Source organism: Chelon labrosus (assembly GCF_963514085.1).
Source record: "Chelon labrosus genome assembly, chromosome: 2".
NCBI classification, from domain to species: Eukaryota; Metazoa; Chordata; class Actinopteri; order Mugiliformes; family Mugilidae; genus Chelon; species Chelon labrosus.
Window position 1 is genome coordinate 34602103 of NC_140338.1, and position 22892 is coordinate 34624994.

The following is a 22892-nucleotide window of genomic DNA, read 5'->3' on the forward strand; positions in this document are numbered from 1 at the left end:
ACATTTCAGATTGCATTGTGCCAACTGTGAAATTTGGTGGAGGAGGAATTATGGTATGGGGTTGTTTTTCAGGAGCTGGGCTTGGCCCCTTAGTTCCAGTGAAAGGAACATTGAATGCTTCAGGATACCAAAACATTTTGGACAATTCCATGCTCCCAACCTTGTGGGAACAGTTTGGAGCGGGCCCCTTCCTCTTCCAACATGACTGTGCACCAGTGCACAAAGCAAGGTCCATAAAGACGTGGATGACAGAGTCTGGTGTGGATGAACTTGACTGGCCTGCACAGAGTCCTGACCTGAACCCGATAGAACACCTTTGGGATGAATTAGAGCGGAGACTGAGAGCCAGGCCTTCTCGACCAACATCAGTGTGTGACCTCACCAATGCGCTTTTGGAAGAATGGTCAAAAATTCCTATAAACACTCTCCTCAACCTTGTGGACAGTCTTCCCAGAAGAGTTGAAGCTGTAATAGCTGCAAAAGGTGGACCGACATCATATTGAATTCTATGAGTTAGGAATGGGATGGCACTTCAGTTCATAGAATGAGTAAAGGCAGGTGAGCGAATACTTTTGGTAATATAGTGTAGCATACCTTTATCTTTTGCTCGTTTCTCCTCTTCTGATTTCTTTTTCCTAAATTGGTCACCTGATGGCTTTGACCTTTTTCTGTCCATCTCTGCGTTTATTTGACACTCGACAATCAACAGATTTCCCACTGCTGTCACTCACGACCAGAAGTCAAGATTAAACCAATTCACCTTGGTGACCACATAATCGTTTTGTATTACCTATTTTTATTTGGCCATTTCACACAATTCATAAAAACAAAAACGCGCAGGAATTATAGGCCCGTATTTATAATATTATGAATGAAATGTGCGTTATGGAAGAAAGTCAAGGTGTGACTGACTTTAGCCCTTTATACAGCGGAAGCCCCACCGCCCCCCCCCAACGTTCTCTCTCCACTTTGCAAACAAGGAACTACCAGTTGATGGTGGCAGATCTGGGTTTGAGGATAAGGGGGAAAGCCTGGAGATTTTGCCAAACTTCCCACAAAACTTATTTATATCTTGCCAAGCCTGGAGAGTGTTGTAAACTACATATGTTTTTTTTATTTGGTGTAGTGCATTTATATTGTTAATGAATGGTAGCAGGGTTGCAGAAATAGGAGTACATAGTTCTTCTTCTATATCTATCCAGTGTGCATTATTGCGTTTTTGCACCCAGCTAATCAGGCCCTTTGTTTGGGTGGCCCAGTAGTACAACTGTAAGTCTAGTAATGCCAGTCCCCCTTTCTCTCTAGATTTTGATAAAGTTTTAAAAGCTATTCATGGTAAGGAATTTTTCCAGATAAAAGAGGTTAACATTTTATTTATGGATTTAAAGAATGTTTTATCCAGATAACAGGGCAGTGACTGAAATAAATAACTAAAACAGGGTAGAAGTTCATTTTAATTACATTAATTCGTCCGAGAAATTAGATGGGGAGCATTTTCCAATGTTCTAGTTCTTCCTTAACCTTTTTAAGCAATGGAATGTAATTTATGAGATTTTATAACCACATTCACCCCAAGCTATTTAAAGCTGTTTTGAGCCCAGGTGAACGGTGAGATGGTGTTGGAGAAGACTGTTTACAATACCTTTTTGACCTCGTTCCTCTTCTCTGCGCGTTCATTTAATGGACGACACTGTACGCTTCTATTTCTCAGTTTGAGTAATTTAAAAAAAGCAACACAAAGAAATAAGCTTACAGAGCTTTGGGTCCAAATCTTCCTGTCCCTGACAAACAACAAAGTCGTGTCAGTTCATGAAGTCTGACTCCCTATCTTTCCCTGGCCCAGTTCTAATATACTACTACAGAAAGTTGTGTAGGATGCAGGCGAACTTGGGTGTGTCGTCTTCTGGTTGGCTTGTAATCTGACTCCGTCTCTCCTCTTCACCTGCCACTCACGCCCATAACATCTGACTCCATCCTCGCTCCGTCTCCTCGAGTGAGTGCCTGCACACAACAGCCTTAACAAAGAACACATTCTCTTCCCTGATATGGACGTGCGGTTAATCTAGCGTTGGGTCATCTCGACCTGCTGCATCCCCTTCCTTTATCTGTTACTGACATTCTTCTGTTCCTGCATGGCCTGGAATATTCAATTCAATTCAATTTTATTTATATAGCGTCAATAACAATACAAATCGTCTCAAGACGCTTTACAAAAACCCGGCCTGAAACCCCCAGAGCAAGCCTGAAGGCAACGGTGGCAAGGAAAAACTCCCTTTTAACAGGAAGAAACCTTGAGCAGAACCCAGCTCATATGGAGGGACCCATCTGCCTAAGGCCAGCCGGGTACAGACAGAAGAAAGAGAGAAGAGAACAGCAAAGAGAGAAGAGAACAGCAAGATAAACATACATCTGTCATAGATACACATATCTGACTAAAGCGTACATGTGGAATCTTATGATACAAACTGATGATGTTACATGACAGTTTATGTATTCTGTGGTTAGTAAGATACATTAAGCAGAACACACTCTTAACTACTATACATTTTGTAACAGTAATTATCACACCATGTTATTAAACTATGATTAACTTCTCAGGTATTTTCATCAATTATATCTACAATGGCCCTGAGTCTACTAGAAACTGATGAATTAATTAATAAAGCATTGGATTTTGTCAGGTTGACTTTATAGCCGGATATTGTGCCAAATTTAGTGATGTGTTCTAATACTGCTGGGATTGATCGCTTAGGCTGGTTAAATATAGAATTATATCGTCAGCATATAGTGAAATTTTGTTCTTTGTTTTCCCGATATTGATACTGGCAATCTCTTCATTAGCCCGTATAGCTTCTGCGAGTGGTTCAATTGCCAGGTTAAATAAAAATGGGGATAATGGGCACCCCTGCCGGCAGCCTCTAAACAACTCAAATGTTTCAGTGAGGGTACCATTTAAATATATTTTAACTTTTGGATTGCTATACTTCTGACCCACCCGATACATTTTTCACCAGAATTAAATTTCTCCAGAACTGCAAACAAATATGACCACACTACCCTATCAAACGCTTTTTCTGTGTCAAGCGAAAGTAGTAGAGCTGTTCTGCTGTGTAGGGCCGAGTGGTCAATTATATTTAGTAGCCTCCGGATATTGTCAGATGCCAAGCGTGCCTTCAGAAAGCCGGACCGGTCAGGGTTAATAATCTGGGGCAACAAGTTTTCCAGCCTGCGTGCAATTAATTTTGATAATATCTTAAAGTCAACTGGGAGTAATGAAATTGGGCGAAATTATGCACATTGAGCAGCATCTTTTTCCTTCTTGTGTATTAATGATATTATTGCTGTCTTAGTGTCGGGAAGAATTCCATTTTCGAAAAAATCTGTGACCATAGGCATAAAAAGTGGCTCAATTTGCACCCAAAAAGCCTTATAGAACTCTACTGAATATCTGTCTAAACCTGGAGTTTTTCCGGAGGGCATTGACTTAATTGCTTGTAGCACCTCATCTGAGGTGAATGGAGCACTCAATTGCTCTTTTTCGTCCTCTGAAATAGAGGGTAAGGATACTTTTTCCAAAAATCTACGGATATCCGTTTCGGAAGGATTTTCCGACGCGTAAAGCTGTGTATAAAAGTCAAGAAATGAGGACTTCATTGACTGTGTATCATATTTCAACTGGCCTGCCGCATTACGTGTACATTTTATCGTATTTTCTGCACGTTCTTTTTTTAAGTTGGTAGGCTAGGAGTCTACTGGGCTTATTACCATATTCATGATATTGCTGTCTGGTAAAGAACAAAAGGTTTTTGATATGCTCTGTTTGAATGAGATTAAGTTTATTTTTGGCTGCATTTAGTTTCCTCAAGTTTTCCTCTGTAGGAGACTGTTTATGGGATTGTTCCAAATTGATTAACTCTTTCTTAAGTTGTTCTGTTTGTTTAATAGATTTTTTCTTTGCAGATGTGTAAGAGATCAGCTGGCCCCTAATTACTGCTTTTGCTGCATCCCACATCACTGCCAGAGTAACAGGGGAGGACGCATTATCTTGTCTGTACTGTTCTAACCTTTTTCTAATATTATTAAAAGCTTCAAAGTCTGTGAGGAGTGAGGCATTAAATCTCCATACTTTGGTTTGATTTGTCTGCTGGGGGAGGGATAGCCGCAGATAGACTGGTGAGTGGTCTGATATAAGAATGGGACCGATATCACATGAGACAATGGATGAGAGATGATCCTGAGGTAAAAAAAATAAATCTAGTCGAGAGTATGATTTGTGCCTAGCCGAATAGAAAGTGTAGTCTTTTCTTGTAGGATTAAGCTCTCTCCAGACATCGACCAGGCCGACATCGGCCGAGGCTAACTTCAAAGTCTTAGAAGCATTGGGGTTAGATAGTGTGTGTGATGATTTGTCTAAATTACTATCCATACAACAATTGAAATCTCCAGCAACTTTTCCAAAGTCTGTATTATACTGATTAAATAGGGTGATCATATCTATCATGAATTTGGGGCTATCCTCGTTGGGTGCATATACATTCAGCAGTGACAGTTCTTGTCCATATAGCATCCCTTGAATTATGTGTCTGCCCTCATGGTCGCTATATTGCTCTTTAAATATGAAAGGCAGTTTTTTATGAATAAGTATTGCTGTTCCCCTTTTATTACTAGTAAAGCTAGAGAAGTAAGCCTGTCCGACCCAATCCCTCTTGAGTTTTTTGTGCTCCTCATTGGACAGATGAGTTTCCTGAAGGAAAGCAATGTCTACATTTTCCTTTTTTAAGAATGTAAGAACTCTCTTCCTCTTATTTGGGGGCAAAGTTATTACATATACATATATTATAAGTTATTAGTGTACTAGACATACTGAGTTTTGCGTGCTATATTGGTTTCATGTGACCATGGTATGATAAAAGTAAAGGAAAAAATAATATAAGACTAACAGACAAAATGTTACATAGGTAGAGCACGAGGGGCCCCCTCTATTGTAATAATTTGTCCTCCGTAAAACATAATCATATTATTTTCAAGTATACAAAAACCAAAGTGTCCAGCCATTAACATTAATTAAAACACAATTTAAAACAAATTTTGCTTAATAACCGGGTTTGTGGAGCCTATACATCTCTTGCTTGCATCCCATCTCACTACCATTACTCTTTTCTATTTACCATGCTAAAAAAGTATCCAAAATAAAGTGAGTCATATACAGAGACTGCAAGTGTTCACAGGAAATAGATAAATAAAATAGAATAAAATAAAAATAAAACAGAAATTTTGCACTGTCTGATAATCAGTATAAACCTGCTGTTAATTGTTCATATTTTCCACTGTTGTCGAGCAAACACCAAGCCCCATTTTGAGCCCATTTCCCTGCACATAAGTTAGTGCACTTACCCCTCTCCATGTATGAGAAACAGTTCAAACCTGGTCATATGCAGGCTATTTGGCGGAGATACTGATATAGAATTCCTCAGCCTCTTGTGGGGAGGAGAACATCTGGATCTTCCTGTTGTGAAGCACTCTCAGGGGCCATCCACACGGAGACACTTTATGGTTTAAATGCAGATGTTTTGCATCGTTTTGGCCGATCGTCCAAACGAATCCTGTAAATGCATTGCCTTAAAACAAACTTTTCTGAAACCTGGTCCCAGGGTGAAAAAATTCGCAAACGCAGCCCTTGAGTGTTCGTATGGATGGCGAAAAAAAGCATACTTGCGTTTCGATGATGTCATCGCCACACCCCTCGAGCAGCCTTCCACCTCCCGCGAGACGTCTCATAACAACATCAACAACAATGGCGGACTACATGCTCGTGTGCCTGCTGGAGAAGATATTGAGCCTATTAGGGTTACTAGCGCAAAATATCATATATCAATATCATGCGATTTGTAAACAGCGCTCAAGCTTTATGCGCATGCTCCGCCTCTTCCTCTCCGTTTTTGGTGAATTTCTGAAACTGAAACAGTTCACTTTTGCTTCCCTTTTTGTGGACATTACTTTTGTATATACTTTTTTCAGACAGCATTGCACTTTTTTAGTTTTGTTTTTTATTGGGAGTCTCGCCATAGCCAAATATTTTTAACAACATCCAGACCTTTACTATGCAGGAAGCCGGCGGCGTAACTATGCGAGAAGCGGCCAGCGTGCGCATTGGTTACAGGAGGGAGCGGCTGATCGCCCTGCGTGGCGCTGTGGTTTTCCCTCGGGACGGACATGGGATCACTCCGGAGATGCTTCGTGGGACCCGCCGTGGATCCTGAGCAGGAAAACTACATCGAGAAGAGAAGAGACGCTTCACTTTTCAGCGCTGTTTTCTCCGTAACCATGGGCAACGTGAGATCGCTGCCATATAAAACGTTCGAACTGGCCGCATTCTGCAGGCTCTGTGGTAGAGTCGGCCATCCTGTGTGGAATGGTCTGGAGCAGTGGCATCGCAGAGAGGGAAAGGAAGAAGCTGGAAAAGATCATCAGGAAGTCCAGCTCTGTCCTGGGCTGCCCCTTGGACTCGGTGGGGGAGGTGGGTGATGGGGGAGTTCTGGCTTAACTGTCCTCCATGCTGGATGATGAGTCCGGCCCCCTTCCATGGTGACCTGAAGGGACTGAGGAGCAGCTTCAGTGGCAGACTGCTTCACCCTCGATGTGTGAAGGAAAGACCTTCTGTATCTTCACACACTGCTGCTGTTAGGCTCCATGGCGAGCACTCCTAATATGTGCAATATGTCTATTATCTGTTCTATCTCTGTCATTTCTGTATGCTGTTGCAAACTGCAATTTCCCCATTGTGGGACTATTAAAGGTTTTCTTATTCTTATTCTTATAGGCCTGGAATATGAAGTAGCGTGTTGAGTCGTGTTGAGATGGATCCGTGTGTACGCAAATATTCTTGAAACGATGCCAGGGAAAACGGAGGGGGAAAAGATCGTTTTGGTACGTGTGGACGGGGCCTCAGCTTGCATGTTTGAAGGTGAAATCCTCGGAAAGTCCCCATGTCAACAAACAGCTTTTTTACAGCGTTGAACTCCCGTCTTCGTCGGATTGTCTCTGCTGAGAAATCCTGGGCGAATGCGGATGGATGAATTATTTATCTTGGTAATTGAGAAAGCGGAGGACGACGGCTCGGTTCAGGTTGGGAATTGCTCGAGCCAGGGCGCGGTGGGCTCTTTCCAGTGTGAGTGTTTTGTCGGGTCCGGTGCCGAGCCATTGGGGTAGCATGTCGTTCATAAAGTCTAAAAGAGGACGCGTACCCTCAGCTCCTTCTTTGAGACCAAACAGCCGGATGTTCTCGGTCTTTTCCTCCAGGTATGTGAGCCACTTTGTCGCTTTAGTAAGAGCCCTCTCCATCTTATCCAGTGCGTCCTCTGTAGCGGCTATGCGGGCTTCGGCCTCCTCGATGCGCTGTTCATTAGCTGTTACATCTCGCTTAATTTCACCTAAATTATTCTCCATCACCGAGATAGAGTTTGTCAGCTACCCCAGCTGGTTGTTTATTCCATCCAGCTTCGAGCTAAACTCGGAGCGGCGTGATTTCAACTCAGTTAGCACGTCGGCTACATTAGCCATGTTGCTAGCCTTGATATTCTTGGCCGGAGTTGTCTTCGCGTTTCGTGAGCTTGTTTTGCGAGCGTTTGAGAAGATGACACACTCCTTTGCTGCTGGGGGTTTGGGCATAGTTTGTATTGTGTAGTTGACAAGGTTTGCAAAGGTTTGGGGCTATTTTCTGTGCGAAGTTGTAGGGAGCTGTCACGCTATGCTGCCATCTTGTTCGGGCTCTCAAGCACCCCCCACTTGTATTGTTATTGACACTATATAAATAAATAAAAATTCTGAATGCTTGACGAACCAGGTCTTTTCATACGTCTATAAAATGGCTCATGGAACCACCTCCATCAGAACAGACTGACCTGAACAAATGAACTGACCTGAAAAAATGAACTGACCTGAACAGATGGAATAAATCGATTCTATTCTGAACTCAAAGCATGCACTTTGTTATAATGATTTCCAGGCTGGTGGATTGGGAAGGTTTGAGTTTTATTTGAGGCTTATTAGTTACAATGTGTTGCACCTTCCCCTAGAGTTAGCATTGTATGAAGTTCACATGGAGCTTTCCAATAGAAATAACAGCTTCTTATAGATGTGAATAAGACTTTTGACAAGTTGCATCCATAATTGCAATCCCGTTCTGTACATTTTTCATCAGATCAAGACAATAAGCCGCACAGTGCCCCAGGAGGAAATAAGCCATGTGTGAAAGGATGTATCCTTAAGCATGATAAACCCAGAAGCAGCAGCATTCGTTTTTGGCATTTGGCCAGAGACGCTGTTCTACTGCTTAAATAACAATATACGCAGAAAAACTATCTGTGATTATTAACAACATTATGTGTATTTATATTTTATTTATTATAGGATGACATAGTTAAGTGTTACTGATTGAGTGTGGTAGCTGGAAATGACCGTTCATGAATGTTCAGCAGCTCATTGTGTGTTAAACTGGCAAATTAATAATGTAAGGCTTTATGGCTGCTGCGATCTCTGACCATTAACTGAAGCAGCATAGTTTTCTCCTCAAACTCAATCAAAACACATACACCAGAATGTATATATGAAAATATCTATGGGAATATCTTCAAATTTCAACTGATCACTTTATCCAACAAAGGTTAAAAAAGGCAACTGGACTTGAATCACCGTATTCCAGTTTATTTCAAACCAGGAAATACACTTAGGCAAAGACTGGTCCACCCAAAAGACAAAACACCCAGGCAAAAACAGAGTAATGTGGTGTACGCTGTTCAGTGCAGTGAGGAATGTACAGATTTATACATTGGGGAAACCAAACAACCCATCCATAAACGCATGTACCAGCACAGGAGAGCCAGCTCATCAGGAAACGATTCAGCGGTCCACCTACACCTGAAGGACAAAGGACACTCCTTTGTAGGTTACAACGTCCAAATCTTAGCCAGAGAACACAGATGGTTTGAAAGAGGAGTAAAGGAAGCCATCTATGTCAAGCTGGAAAAACCTTCACTAAACAGAGGAGGTGGACTGAGGTTTAATCTGCCATCTATTTACAATACAGTTTTAACTTCTGTCCCCAAGAAGTTTCAATCTCATTCACACCTTGACACTGGAGCCTCTGACGGACAAGAGTCGTTAGAGCACTATAGGGAAGAGGAGGGGGACAAAACAGTCCCCCCTCAACAACAGGTAAGTACCCAGCCCCTACTGGGTTAAGGGAAATTAGCTGCACCAGTTTCTGGTTATTAGCGTAACAAGCAAGTTTTTTTTCAGGAGGAGTTCCTATTTAAACCTCAGACTTCCCATCAGTCCCCTAGAGCTGAAGAAGCTACTCGGATGAGTGGTGAAACGTCTTCTCAAAAAAACTCTACAAGTCCAGTTGCCTTTTTTAACCTTTGTTGGATATACCATGACCTGGATGACTGAGAACCTTCACAGACAACTGATCACTTTGTTACATTTATTTAAATCAAATTCAGTATTTGTCATGAGTAATTAAACTATGCCCCTTTACTGCCATTTTACTACCACTTTACTACCACACGTAAAACAACTATGTTTTACTTGCCTGGTCTAGCCAGACTCCGTTGTTATCAGAATACAAGTCTGGTAACTCTCCAATTGGATTTCAGAGAGTGTTTAAACCAATTCAGAGAAAAAACTAAACCTCTGCATGCAACAACCATTCAGAGCAACTAAGTTTGTGACATTAAGCATTAAGGCATTCTCAACAAATGCCTGGTCACTGTTCATCCTTTAAAGTTATTTGAAGTTATTTCTGGCAACATCTTCTACATCTCTAAACGTCTTGCTTCTCCAGCAGTAGCCATTTTGTTGGAAACAAATTCAACTTCATGGCGCTCTGGTGACATACAATGCCTATGAAAAGTATTCACCCCACCTTGGATATTTCACTTTTTGATGCTTTGGTATATGAAATCATGGTCAATATCATTTGGCTCTTTTGACAAAAAATTGCACAAAAAATATAAAAAAATTTCAACTGTAAACAGATTTTTACAAAGCAATGTCAATTAATTAAAAACATCTAAGTTAAAGTAATTTTTGCATAAATATTCACCCCCTTCAGGTCAGTATTTAGTAGATGCACCTTTGGCTGCAATTACAGTGCTGAGTCTGTGTGGAGACTGCCACATCTGGACACTGCCATTTTTGTCCATTCTTCCTTCCTCAAGCTCTGTCACGTTGCTTGGGGATCGGGTGTGAATAGCTCTTTTGAAGTTCAGCCACAAATTCTTGATTGGATTGAGATCTGGGCTTTGACTTCAACAGTCCAGGACATTCACCTTATTATCTCTGAACCATTTCTGTGTAGCTTTTGCTGCATGCTTGGGGTTGTTGTCTTGCTCGAAAATAAATCTTCTCCTAAATTATAGTTCTCTTGCAGACCGAGTCAGATTACCCTCCAGGATTCATCTACGTCTACCTTTAAAAGATGTCCAGGGCCTGCTCCTGAGAAGCATCCCAAGAGCATGGTGCTGCCAACACCATGCTTCACAGTAGAGATGGTGTGTTTGTGGTGATGTGCATTGTTTGGTGTTTGCCAAACATAGTGTCTAGTCTGATGGCCAAAAAGCTCAATTTTTGTCTCTTCAGACCAAAGAACCTTAGTCCAACTGACCTTGGAGTCTCCCACATGCATTTAGGCAAATTCTTTGAGCTTTTTTTCAACAGTGGCTTCCTTTTTGCCATTCTCCCATACAGCTTCAACTGGTGAAGAACCTAAGCAACAGTTGGTGTTGTATCTCTCCAATCTGAGCCACTGAAGCTTTTAACTCCTTCAGAGTGGTCAAAGGTGTCTTGGTGGCCTGCCTCACCAGTCTTCTTCTTGCCCGGCCACTCAGTTTGTAAGGACAGGCAGCTCTAGGCAGATTAAAGCGCCATACTGCCTCCATTTCATGTTATTATACTACAATCACTTGACACACATCAACTGTACTCGGATGATCTCTATTTCACTATTTGTGACACTACTGGCATCCACTAGTTGGACCTCTGTTAAATTAAGTCACTTTAAAGGGGGTGAATATTTATGCAAACACTTATTTTACACTATAATTTTTTTATTTATTTACATTAGTTTAAAAAAAGTTTAAAAAAAACAAAACAGTTTTTACTTTGACATGAAAGAAGACTTTTTTTTTGCAAATATTTGTCAAAAAAGCCACTTTTTATAGCCACTGTATATGACTAAGTTGCTGTTATTTTTCTGCACATCACTGCATAAAGCCCACCTAAATGATATGATTGGCCCAGCAGATTTTTTCCAGAGCAGTTCCTTACAGTGCAGTTCCAGACCAACTTTACACCACAAAAAAATCTGTGGGCACAGAAATTTGGCTTAGTTTTGTTAGCAATAAAAGTGGATTTTCTCCCAAATGTCGTCTCTTTGTGTTTTGTGTTTAGCAGCGGCCATGTAAGGCTGCCTTATTGTAGTCAAAATAAATTATTCTTAATTCTACAGATAATCGACAACTATCAATGGTGAATCAGTTATGAAAGTGGTACACAAGGCAATCAGTGCTAATAATTTTATGTCAGCTTTTTAACTCCATATAAATACTGTTTTGCCTTTGCTAAGATTTAACAAATAACAATAACATATGAATTGGAAGTATTTAAAACAACCCCTCACAATAAAACCAGTACATTTCATTAGCCAGGCAAGCATGATGTGATCTTTGAGCAGGAAATATTTGTGATAGCACAACATATGAAGCATGCAGAGCTAAATGCTCACAGAAATACAGGGGATCTTGCCAGAATACTGGCCTTTCCAACTGCCTCAAACAACCCAGTCTTTGCCATCAAATTCAGGCAACAACTTGAACAATGAAGTCAAAGCGGATCTGCCAAAAACTGCAGTTCCTGTCAGGGTCACTTGAGGCTAGAAAGTCAGTCCCCATAGACCTCGATGTTAAAACATTTACAGTAGAAATAAACATGTTTACATCCTGGTACAAAAAAAACATTTTCTTTTTCTCTTTATTTCTAATTTCTCCATTCATGAAAACTGTACAAAGGAGAATTTTTGCCTGTTTAAATTATATCAAGGCTTTGTGGTTGCTTTGAGTAACAGGTGTGTGTTCTCACAGATTTCTAGCTGTCTGCCTCAGCTCTACCTCTTTGACCATTTTGATTATCTGCAGTCTGGAGGAGTCAGGTGCTGCCAAGATGGCGACAGCTGGAGACAAAACACTGAGGGTCAAAACAGAAATTATATATGCAACATCAGGAGGATTTGTTGTCTTTATAAAAGTCAAAAGTCTAATTGTAACTGCCAAATCTAACTGTACACATATTTGCTAGAAATGTTAAGTGTCTAAGAGTCTAAGCAGTACTGTGAGAGTGCAACCTTGTCACTGATGACTGGCCAATACCTCTGCTAGACTCACTTGTGTTTTGGTTAATACTGCACAGTGCACTCCCTCCACCAGTTCCCACCAGCCAGCTTTTTTTCCCACAGAGCATTGGAGTGTTCTGAGCCAGCAAGTTTAACTCACTGAAAAAAATGCAAAGATCCTTCAGATCCTTGAGGTCAGTTAGCATAGTTGACAGCACAACTACTATTTTTTCAGGTTTCAAACTGTTATATATACAGTCCTAATCTGTATGGGTTCTCCTAATGAATTTTACTTTTGTGTGTTTGTGATCACCACATAACTGCAAGTAGAACACCCTTTTTAGATTCTGAGACTTTCTCTACTAAGCTAGGACTCACACCATGTCAGACAGTTGCTACCTCATATGCAATGGCTTTATCATCTGCAAAAACAGCTACTGCTAGTAATGAGGCTGACCCTGGTGAAATGCAGCCAAAACAGTTACTGAAACACAGTAGAGCATGCTCTACAGTTGAGGTGACGATTGAGCTAAGAGCTAGTGAGTTAGCATAATGCTGTCATGGATGAATAATTATTAATATTGAGCATGTTAGCATGCTGCTTAGGCTTAGTTTCAAATCACAGTTGGTGCTGAGAGACATTTGGACAGTTTTCATGAACTGAAATGTTTGACAATTAAATATGAAATAAATACTCCAAAAATAGGGAAATCATTAATAACCGAACCAAACTGCATCACAATCCATCCTACAGTTACCTATATATCTGAATAAGAACCATTCTGCTACCGTGGCTAAAAACCTACCAATAAACCGTAGTTACATTTTAGCAAATTGAGTGCAACACAGCAGACACACAAGTCTGATAACAACAAGATAACAGGTCAAACAGGTGGACTTGAGCTACAAGACATTAACCAAACAGAGGGTGATGACATAATGGGGCTTGGTTACCTGCCAAGGAGGTGCACATTTCAAAATGCATCACGCAGCTAAAAGCTGATCCCTGTTAAGGCTCACTAGCAACAAACAAGCTTCAGGATCATAAAGCACAAACTGAGTTCCCACAGATTTGACTGATATGTTTCTGATCAATGGGCATTCTGCTTTAAACAAACGTTTTCCTTACATGTAGGCTAAGGATGTCCTTGTCCACACTTCATGCAGAATACCAGAGATCAGCTGAATACTACAGAGACAGGTACACAAATAAGGGACTGTAAAGGTTTGAGTCCACTTGTCCAATCCACAGAAATACTGTCTTTTTGTGCCACCTTGTGTGCCCTTGTCATTCACAAAATGTGAATGATGAAATCCAAGAGGACTGCTAGAAAAGTAACATTGGACAATTGTATCTCAACAGCAGTTATCACTATCAGCAGTAACATCAAAGGTCAACGTCATGGTCCTCTACAGTGTCAGGTTTCTGTAAGTCCCAAAACAGTGCAACATAAAATAAACAAGAGGAATTACAGGAGAAATAACGGTTTTCAAATGTAGGCAAGATAGATCTTCTAAATAACACTTTACAGGCCGTCCTTGCAAAATAAACCAGTCAGCCTGTCGTACTACTTGAGACAGTGTAACATGAAGTAAACTACAGCGGTGTCCAGGGTGATATTCAGAGGCCACTGGAAGCCTCTGGTTTGGTGACAAAGGAGAGTAAAAACTGTGAGCCTGAAAGAGGACTTTTCGTACTATGTTTCTCTGGAAAATATGCCTCACTCTGATTGTGCTTTTTGTAGAATCAAAACAAAACGCTGCATGCAGCATCCAGACCTCCACCACGTCTGCCTCCATGTGACAGAACTTAATCACCTGCTGTTGATTTAGACTTCCGTGGGTTTTTTGGGCAACCTTTTAAAATGTCTCACTCACACCAACAGGGCTGCACTGAGCATTCACTAGTAAATACAGTATAATAAATACAGTATAGTCGACAAGGGACTATCTATGGCACGGGGGATCAGTGCAAATGCACAGCAACCTTTCTCCAAAACATTCATCTCCTCCATCACCTACGCCTAATGCAAACAAGGGATTAACAGAAACTATGCTGAGAAAGAAAATAGATAAGATCACATGATGTTTGGGGAAGTTCGTGCCCGAGCAGAGGCTGGCACCGGGGGCCTTGGTGAGTCATGAGGGGTTGGGCTCTCCGTTTCGGAGGTGCTGGATTCGTCGTCGTCATCGTCTGTCTGCTCCGCGCTGTGGTACAGCATGAGTGCCTGGGTCTTATGGGTGATGGTAATGGTGCAGGGGCCTTGGGCCCACGGCTCCCCATCCACCTGCATGGGCATCTTGGAGCTCTTCAGGACCAGCTGCAGAAGTACACAGTACCAAGAAGTGTCTCACCAGTGTTTGTGATGTCAGTAATTAACACATTTTCCCAACAGTGATTATTGTGTTCGGCATTTTAACTCTCAAAAGCTGGGCAAACTCAACACAACAGGTTGCTGCTGCTATCTGCCTAACTTTTCTTATTAGGTACTTAGGTATTAGCACTTTTAAATTGCTTTATAGATTACAGCAGAGCAAACCTGAGATGATATGGTAGGTTATGCAAAAAGGAGTCTATCCCCATAGACCTCCATGTTAAAAACTTTACAACAGAAATAAGTTTCCTATAGCCTGGTACAAAGAACAGCTTTTATATGAACAGCCAATTTCTTCATTGATGTCAACTGTCTGTTCTTTGTACCAGGCTGTCGTAAATGTAGAACGTCAAATGTACAATGTCAAGGTGATTATTGCTCTGTATTTTAATTCACAAAAACGAAGCAACCTCTGTTGCCATGGCTATGACAACATGCGACTCTGACCAACACAGCAGGCTGCTGCTATCCGCCTAAACTTATCTCATTATGTACATTATGTATTGCTTTGTAGTCTAAAGCTGACTGACTCAGCCCCCATAGACCACCACTTTAAATGTCTTCAAATTTACAACAGAAATAAACATATTTCCAGCCTGGTAGAAAACAAAATGCTTTGGTTTCCACAGTTGATTTTTCCATTCATAACAACTGTGACACCAAACCCCCAGTTAACAGCAATGCTTGTTGTGCTTCCTGTGGTAGTTACACTCTGGCAACAGTGGCAGCAGTCTGCCTTCTCCTTTACATTCACAGTGAAATTAAAAGGAGGTCTTGCTGTTTGAAAGCACTTATAAATCTCTGTACAATTATTTTTGTAGCCGTTTCTTATTAAACAGTGGATTTAAAGGGTAATTACCGTTTTTTTACAACCTGGACCTTATTTCTGGCATAAAATACAATAATTTACTCACCCATATAACTGTCATTTGGAGTCGTTCGGAAGATATTTAGATCCAGCGGAGCGCTGCGTATATCCAGTGTTGGGCATGTTACTAGTAATATTAATTAGTTATAGTTACTAGTTACTTCTCCCAAAAAGTAACTGAGTTAGTAACTGAATTACTCCACTATAAAAGTAACTTACCAGGGAAAGTAACTGCGTTTTTTTTTAAAATACGTCTAAGCATTGGATTTTTTACAGCTCTTGCTTGTGGCTGGCTGTAGTCCGAGAGCCAAGTCAAGTGTCTTCAATAAAGCTCCAGGCGTCATATTACTTTTTCGTTGACACCGCCTTATTGGCAGGAAAACTGAGGCGGTTCATGATGACAGTAACGCAACTACAATAACAAGTAACTGTTTAATTTATTTTTCATTGTGAGTAGTTTTAGTGCTGAATGAGCAACATCCCTTTGTAATCCACCTTATAAACATTAGCCTAATTTGCCTTTATGAAAAGAAATCTGTTGGACATCGTGTTAAAACATGCTAAATAAACAAGACATTACACTTGGAAAACGCTGTATTCTGTACCTGTGATCGCTTCACAAGACAAATCCGTTTCTTGAGGGATCCCAGAGCTCTGTTTTCTCGTACCTGCTTCTTGAGCATTTTATTGCAGCAATCCACATCTACCGTCTCGCAGGATCTTTGGGAATTCTTTAAAACGATTTCCCCTTTGCTTGTCCCTGACTATTCTGACATCCTGGGGCACAAGATCTGTCGACCATTTTTGGTTGTAACTGGTACAAGGGCAAGTTAGTTAGCTGCTTGCAGTTGTCAACCGAGTAGTTATTAGCAAAGTGCGCTTTCCTGCCAATATGGTGGTGTTGTGATTGCTGGTGCAGGGTGAAGTCAGCTACTGGAGCTCTATTAGTTGCTTCACTTCACACAACATAACGCACCACATTTAATTGTCGGTAACGGTGTTACCGGCGTCGGTAACGGTGTTGTAACGATGGAAATAGTAATTAGTTAGATTACCCGTTACTGAAAAAAATAATGCCATTAGTAAGGCTGTTAATTTTGACGCTGTTATTCGTATATCCATATAGTAGGAGTGATTGGGGCTCCAAACGGCAGCCTCTAAATAACGCATTATCTGCCACGAATCTCGTTCATTTCACCAATATTTTGTTATGATACGCTAGTGATATTACCTCATATGGGTGAGTAAACGATCGTATTTTATGCCAGAAGTAAGGTCCAGGTTGTAAAAATGGTAATTCCCTTTTAAGGTTGCAACAGAGAAAACAGAGTGAAGCTGGGTTCAGAAAAATCAGATTAAATCAGATAAAAAAAATCAGATAAAATTAGATTCTCAAGTGCTGTACAGAGGCAAACGGAGGCAAAAATGTAATTTGACTCCCTCACTGTCATTTTTCATACCTACTTAATGGGGTAAACAGGAAGCAGTGGTGCAGAGCGGTGAATGTGTGTCCCTTACCCTAATAGTGTGGGCTTGTCCCAGCCGTACAGGATTGGCCAGCTTGACCTGGATCTGAGCACAGTGGAAGGAACCAAACACACCCACGACCTCCAACAGACCATCATCCAGCCTGCAGAGCATTTAAATTTTCATGACCAGAAATCAAATTGTTTGATAGTTACAGCAGAATATGGCTGGGCAGTGTGTCTTACCGGGTCGGGGGGCATGGTTCATTTCCCATGCCCTCCCAGATCCTACATCCTCCACCCCAGTAGCCAATGTTACAAACTATGATTCCCTCCAGACTGGGCAGCGCCACCTGCTCCCCATCCAACTCCAACTGTGGCAGCAACACACACAAACACACATCTGTATTTTCTGTATTTTCACAATTTCCTCACATTTTCAACAGTTTAAATCAAGTCGTGATTAATTCTTAAGATATTCAACTGGATGGTTATTTTGGATATAGTCTGGTACAGCCAGCCGGTAACACTCCATTATGGGGCTTATTTTGGTGGATTAGTTGGTCTTGGAAGGAGGTGCAACGAAGTGAAACGCTGAAAAAAAGTGTTCAATATTAGTATTTGAAATTCCTGAGAATTAGTGAAAGGTGTTGTAGTATGACCAACATGAGCTAATGAATGTGATTTTGATGACTGTTCAATGAATAAGAGTGGAGTTATTAAGCTATATGGAAGGATTGCCTCAGGCCTGATTGGGGAGTGAAAGTCTATTTATTATAGATAATTTACAAGTCTTATTGTGGTATAATGATAATGAGAACAACAATGCTAACAATAATTTCCTTTGATTATAACATGTTATACTTCAAATGCTACAGAGCTTAATGTAAAAGAACAAAAAGACGCAATAAGAGAACAGAAACAAAGACATTAAAATGATGCAACAATTAAAGTAAATTACACTGTGTGCCACAACAATATCTACTAACGTGTCGTTGTGTTATTAAGGCTTTTAACCAATTTCAAAAGTGATAAACTGAAAATTTCGTTTTGTTTCTGTCTTTGCAGTCACTTTTCTCTTCTAGAAGTTAATGTGCTTGTAGAGATGCTGCCAATAGCTGGCTATGTGGAATAGTTGTGTCCTAGGACATTTTGCTGATGAGAGTGCTATTTAACAATCAGTATTTGTTACTGGTGTTATTAGTGGTTTGTATAATTAGTATGCATAGTTATCTTTGCCCCAGGATACTCCTTTCCTGCTGTGTGCCACTTGATGTGGGGCTGTTGTTTGTCCTGGTCCAGAACGGGGTCCACTCGTTGGTATTTACATCATGAAAACAGTGGTTTTGAACTTACTTTGTTTAAAGAGTGCTTTTTTTTCTGGTTTGATGCTCAAAACAGGCTTCGTGAACCCCAGGCAATTTTTAGGGGTCTATGCAACGGCATTGCAGAATCCATATTGATTTTGTTGCGATTTTTCCTCTTCTTCTGTTTTTTTCTGCTAAGAGTGTCTGCCCAGGACACACAGGACAAACTGCAAGGGCGAAAGGCGTCAAACCTGGTTACTTGGTAGAAGTCCTAGTGTTTCACTTTGCCAAGGTGTCAACACACATGCCTATAGCTAGGTGGCGCTATAATAAGCCTAATATATAATTTTTGCCTGCCATTTTGAAAAAAATTGCACCTCAAAGCAAAATCAACTCCTCCTAGACCGTTCAGCCAATTCTGACCAAACTTGGCATGTATCATTTATGGACAAAGTTAATGGCTAACTAGATGATCGCAAGTGATCATAAAGGGGTCCATGCCTTTGCAAAGTCGTCCCCGTGCGGGATGCAGAGGCATAAGCGGGTGGGACACTTCCTGAAAGGAGGCAAAGTTTCTGCGGAAGAATTCTTTGGCTGACAAGTGAATGAGAGTCAGGCAGGTCGGAAGCAACGGAATTTGGTGGGCTTGTAAGGAGTCATCTACAGATTATTATTGTCAAATTTCAAGCAGTTTACTGTGGTGGTTTGTGAGATATAAACATGTAGTCGCTGTAGCGCGCCCCCCCCCCCCCCCCGAACGAAGATTATACAGTAATTATTAAAATTGTGATATTGCGCCGACGCAAAAAGCGGAACTAATACGTGTGGCTCCACATTCCAGTCTGATCCTTTAGTGCGTTACGCCACTGAAAACAGCGGTCAGTTTTGATACCATCCACCCAAAGAAAGGAAGAGAAACGATTACAATATTGTATTGTTATAAGGTAAGACTTCTGGTCAAGAAATCTTGTTGGCTAACTTTATGAATTATAATAGCAGCCTACCAGACCAGGCGTTAATGTCAGCTTGAGTTGATTGCATGCTTCTAGCTAACGTTAGTTAACCTTACCAGAACACAAAAACAAGCTCGCAACAGTAGCCTATTGTAATAAATGCCATTTATATACTGGGTTGCTGAAGTGTTGTGTATAGGGTTGCCAACTCCCTGAAAAATAAATAAGGGACACCTCGTTGGAAGTGCCGGCGGACCCGAATACCTTCACCCTTCCCGGCGTTGGGAATTTTTTTTAGCCCTTTTTTGTGTGTTTGAAACGATTTTTTAACTATTTGACTCAAACCTAAATTGAATTAAATTCATATTTTTGAGTGATATGAACTCATGGAAAACAAATTATTATTCAACAATTTATTTTTAATACAACATAACAAAATAAAATAAATATCTTTTTTAAACAGAAACCTGTCCTGCTTAACTTAAAACTTTATAAATTAATATAAAATAATGGAAAGCAGAACATTCCTCTTGTAATAGTGCAATTAGAAAAGTGCAAACATAAACTGTGAGGAAAAGTTGTTGCTTTGTTGTCTTCCGGTATCTTCTTCGCAAGCGACAGTACCTCGACCAATGAGATGAGCGGGATTCCCGCTGTTAGCTCATTGGTCAAAGAGCAGGAGACGGCCTGGGAATAAGTTTACCGTAAATGTTCATATAAATTTACGTCCTGTTATTCATTAATTCCACTGACATTTTACGCACTATTTTTGATTCTCACGGTAATACGGGACAAAGGGCGTCCGTTTCAGCTCAATAAGGGACGTGTACTTTTGTTTCTAAATACGTAACGATTCAGTTTTTTCAAGGGACGGTTGGCAACCCTAGTTGTGTATTCCTCTCCATTGCTTTTTGTCTATAGTTTTTTATGTGTCAATCAATTATATACAATTATCATATATATATGATAATTGTATATAATTGATTATAATTAACTGAAACTGAACCAAGGCTGCACCTAACAGTTATTTTTATTATCAATTCATCTGCTGATTATTTTCTCCAATCAGTCAATGCATTCTATGAAATGTTCTTATGATTTTTTTTATATACTTGTGTCTCAAATGTGATCTTTTGAACTATTCACTTTGGTTACAATGGTTAATCACTAGTTTTATAAAAAATAAAAATAAATCAAATAAGATTTCGAATCTTTGTCTTTTTTTGCCCCGGGTTGAATGTGGCCCTCTGACAAAACCCCTGGCCCCAGCCAGGCCCCCTCAGTAAAACTGGTCTAGAAACGCCACTGAGCATATTATAATGAGGGTTGCTAAGTTTCATAAGGACTGGGTGAATACTTCAAAAGTTACAGGTCTTAAAGTCATATGAAATGTTTCTGTGTCACCTGTAGTGCCCCCTCTAGACGTAATGTCACACAACTTGATGGGCGTCTACACATGTTACAGATTGTGTATGCCAAATTTCATGAAGTTAGCTATTGCAGTTTTTGAGATATTGAAATGTTGCCACAAAAGTTGGGGTGCTTGTACATAATCATGTTATTATCAATGATATGAAGTTTGATGAAGTTTGGGTATATACATGGGCATCACACCTGTGGGGGATGGGGGTGTTGCAACACCACCACTTTTTCAACAAGGTGATTTCATCCCCCCCACTTTTTTCTAAGGTATTAAACCGTTTGCCCGCCTTGGCAGCGTACCAGCCATGGTACCAGTGTACTGAAATGGAGCGCATCTCCCAGACATAAAAACCCGTTGGTCAAGTTAGATTGACTGACAGCCATCCAGCCAATCACAGCCATTTGACCAAACCCGCTAGTCCCGGCCGCCCGGCAAAGTAAACAGTTACATGCTAACCAGTAAAGTTAATGGTAACTGACAGTTTTCTAGAGCCATCCACTTGTCATGTAAGTGGTTATGTGACAGGAGGGAAACAGAAATCTAGCTGTCAATCCATAATTGCACTAATTCAGTTTTATAGTAGTACATATTCTTGCATTAATGCCATGTAGGTATTCATTTACGTAACTTAAAGCTATTTGTTGGTGCTTATAACCTTCTTTTCAGTGAAGAAAATCCCCTACATCAACTCATCCCTGTTACTGCTCTCAGAAACTAGAAAAGAATAGAAATGACAATGAAAGGCAATAAAACTATTAAAATCTTAATAATAAGAGGAATAAAATAATAATATAAGAGTAGGATGAAAGATTAGTTAAAACAGATTAGAACAACAAAATATATGTGAAATAATTAATAAAAAGCAGATAAAAGAACAACGAAAGAAAGGAATGGTTCCTCATCAAAATCAAGGCTGTAGAGGTTTGTTCTAAGTTTACATAAAATATTTCAACACTTCCATGTTCAGGAATATTAACATTGAGTTCTTTGTGTAGGATGAGGAAGGGAAGTCCAGGAGTCAGGACAAAGGAGAGCATGGAGAAGATGAGGGAGAGAACAGGAGAGAAGTTAGGGATATTGTGAGAGACTCAGTGGATGTCATACATACAGTGTTTGTTTCACTTCAGAGATTTTTGGGATAGGGAGGCAATTGCATGGGGGTGATAGACACACCTCATTTTGTGTTTTCCACGTAATGGTCTCACTGTGTATAGTGTGCCTTACATATTGGGGCCAATTAGGCTTGGGTATCGAGTATCGAGAATCGATTGGAACCAGGACTAGCTTTGTGATTTTCCCGGAATCGTTCAAAAGTTTAATTTTCGATTCCTAGTTTCGATTCCCAGTCCGCCGACCGGAAGAAGAAACCGCTGAACACCAACGAAGAAGCGTCCACCGGAAGTGTTGGCTTAACCGAATGTCTATGGTCGAACATGGATAGCGTGCGTCGGAGGTCGAAAGTGTGGCTTCACTTTCCTAAACAGAACGAAATCTCGGAAAAATGCAACATTTGCGACAAGATTGTTTCGTGCATAGGAGGGTGCACGTCGAACATGATAAAGCACCTCCGAATTCATGGAGTAGAAATAAATGTGTGCCCCGTCTTTGACGCGCTGCCCCGACCGTCCTCCGCTGCCTCCGCTGGCCTCTGCCTACCGCCCTCCGCTGCATCCGGCAGCTGCCGGTTAGTAAAACAATACATATACATTAAATAATATGTCTTGCGCCAACATTGAGGCAGCTAACAAATTAGCCCACGTATAGAGTTCATAAAAAGGAAAAAGTTCATAGAATTAAAATTGATAAGGTCAGACTATTTCATTAAGAAAGACCGTTGGCTAGCTAGTGTAGAATGTAATAAACTAGGTAGAGAGAGAGTCTCACGTTGACAACGCAACAGCGTGTCGTTTATTCATTCCTACTTTAACGATATCAAAACAAACATGGCGCTGCCCATGATAACAACAAACCAGCAGCGTGTTCTTAAAGAGACAGCGCCCCTAAAGCACGGAACGAGGTGAATTATGTCCATAGTGTCCACTACACTAGCTCATTTAAAATATCCTAAACTTTTTTTGACCCTGCCTCTTAAAAGAATCGGAATCGAGAATC

The 22892-nt window shown here is 40.7% G+C and overlaps 1 protein-coding gene across 1 annotated transcript in view; it reads right to left on the reverse strand.

Moving 5' to 3' along the window:
* Positions 1-7433: 7433 nt before the first annotated feature.
* Positions 7434-22892, reverse strand: part of dgke (diacylglycerol kinase, epsilon) — a 28723-nt gene continuing 13264 nt past the window's right edge. The window contains exons 9-11 of the mRNA XM_084567572.1: positions 17344-17471; positions 17150-17261; positions 7434-14709 (exon numbers count right to left, since the gene is read on the reverse strand). Coding sequence (XP_084423698.1) covers positions 14467-14709; positions 17150-17261; positions 17344-17471 — 483 coding nt within the window. The 3' untranslated portion in view covers positions 7434-14466. The remainder of the gene's footprint in view (positions 14710-17149; positions 17262-17343; positions 17472-22892) is intronic.